At 74.7% G+C, this 2,017-nt stretch overlaps 1 protein-coding gene across 1 annotated transcript in view; it reads right to left on the reverse strand.

Annotated features, from left to right (window-relative positions):
- Positions 1–1,579, reverse strand: part of MNEG_14000 (hypothetical protein) — a gene marked incomplete at both ends in the record, with an annotated part of 5,646 nt that extends 4,067 nt beyond the window's left edge. The window contains one exon of the mRNA XM_014037528.1: positions 128–1,579. Coding sequence (XP_013892982.1) covers positions 128–1,579 — 1,452 coding nt within the window. The remainder of the gene's footprint in view (positions 1–127) is intronic.
- Between the last annotated feature and the right edge of the window lie 438 nt (positions 1,580–2,017).

The following is a 2,017-nucleotide window of genomic DNA, read 5'->3' on the forward strand; positions in this document are numbered from 1 at the left end:
CCCCCGCCCCCGCCTTCCCGCCAGCTGCCGTGCTGTTGGCCGCCAGCAGCCGCCGCCTCGCCGCCAGCCCGTCGGGCACGCCGCCAGCCGCGGGCTGCGCCGCCGGCCTATCCAGGCTCGCCCACACGCGCATGAATGACGACGGCCCAGACGCCACCACGTGGCCGAACGCGTCGATGATCAGCGCGCGCACGCGCATGGGCTCGCCGGGCGCCGCCTCCATCGATGGGTACTGCAGCCGCACGCCCGCGGGCACGCCCGCGACCACCGGGCCGTACGAGCCCGCGCCCTGGGCGCGGTTGCCGTCGTATGCGCCGCACGCGCCGATCTCGAGCATGTTGCCGCCGCTGGCGCCAGTGCTGGCGGCGGTGGGGACGGCGCCGGCGAGCAGCACGCGGCGCCGGCGCGCGCGGCGCCGCGAGCTGGGCTCGCCTGGCTCATCGAACGCCTCCTGGACGGGTTGGGGTGCAGCCCAGGTGGAGTGCACAGGGTGCTGCAGCGCCTCGCCATAATCAGGCTGCTGCTCGTACCCCTGTGGCTGCTCATACCCCTGCTGCTGCTGCTGCTGCCGCTGCTGCTGCAGCTCGTAGCCCTGCTGCTGCCGCGGCGGCGGCGGCGGCGGCTGCAGCAGGTCAGCCACTGTCGCCCCCTCTCCTGCCAGCTCCTCGTCCCCAAACGGCGAGTGCGGCTGCTCCGCGCCCAGGCGCCAGTCGTCCGCTGCTTGGGAGCGCACGGCCTCCCCCACGCCGCCAAAGCTGCCGCGGCTGCGCCGGCAGCTGCTGCCGGCCGCGCAGCCCGCCTCCGCGGCCGCGGCGCCCTCAAAGGCGGGCGCCGATATGCCCATCGACGGCGCCGAGGGGCCGCCAAACGTTCGCGGCGCCTGTGCGCGCGCCCAGCTGGTCGGAGCCGCCTGCTGCTGCTGGCCCTGGCCCGTCGCCATTGCGCGGTACAGCGCCGGCTCCACCCCGCCCCTGGCTCGCATCTGGTCGATCGCCCATTTCGTGACGCCCGCACGCTCCAGCTCGGCAGACACCTCATCGTCCAGCGGCACCAGCGGCAGCAGCCGCTGCGGCTGCGGCGGCGGCGGCGGCGGGGCCCTCGGGCGCACTGCCGCCGTTGCGGCAGCTGCGGCCGCGGAGGCGGCGGCGCGCGACCGCCGCCACAGCGCCTGCGCGGCGTCGCTTGACGCAAATTTGGGAATTGAGAACTTCAGGGACCTGCTCGGACCGGCTGCGGCCCCACCCGGCGCTACCGCCGCGGTCCCAGTGGCCATGTCATCCTCGTACTCTCCCGCCTCAGCCTCGTCAAAGGATGACGCCGCACCGCTGGCCGCCTTCACGGTGCTGGGGCGGGCGCCGGCTTCGCTGACGCCGCTCGCGTCGCCGCCGCCGCTGCTGCTGGCCTTGAAGCTGCTGGGCTCCACAGCCGCGCTTTCAAACACGGCATCGTTCGGCTCGACCGCCGCGGTCTCAAAGGTGGCGCCTTGGGGCATGGCGGCGGACTCAAAGGTGACAGTGGAGGCAGTGAAATCGCCGTCGCTGTAACTGCCAGGCACAAAGGTTGTGGTTGCAGTCGGCATCTCCACGGTGCTGGCGCCATGCGAGCCGGAGGCAGGCAGCGCCTCGCGCTCCCGGGGTGCCGCCGGCGCAGGGGATTGCGCCGGCGGCGCCGACACCGGCGGTGAGCGTGCCGGCGGCGGCGGGCTGGGGGAGGGCGGCTGCGCGCCCTTCGCCGTGCCGATGGCCTTGGCCGGCGCAAGCCCCACCTCTAGCAATTTGTTGCCCTGCGCCGACGGCGCCGCGGGCGCAGGCGCAGCCGCCTTAACCTCCACCTGCGCAGACTCCGGCAGCGCCGCGGCTAGGCCCTGTGAGCTCTTGCCGCCCGACTCCCTAGCCGCCGCCGCCCCCCCGCCACCCACGGACGTCGTCGTTGCGCCGCCAGAGCTGGCAGTGTCTATCAGGACCGACCCGCCCGAGCCGCCGTCGGCCCCCTCAGGGTCAAATGAGGCGGTCGTCAC

Source organism: Monoraphidium neglectum (genome assembly GCF_000611645.1).
Source record: "Monoraphidium neglectum strain SAG 48.87 unplaced genomic scaffold scaffold04189, whole genome shotgun sequence".
NCBI lineage: Eukaryota > Viridiplantae > Chlorophyta > Chlorophyceae > Sphaeropleales > Selenastraceae > Monoraphidium > Monoraphidium neglectum.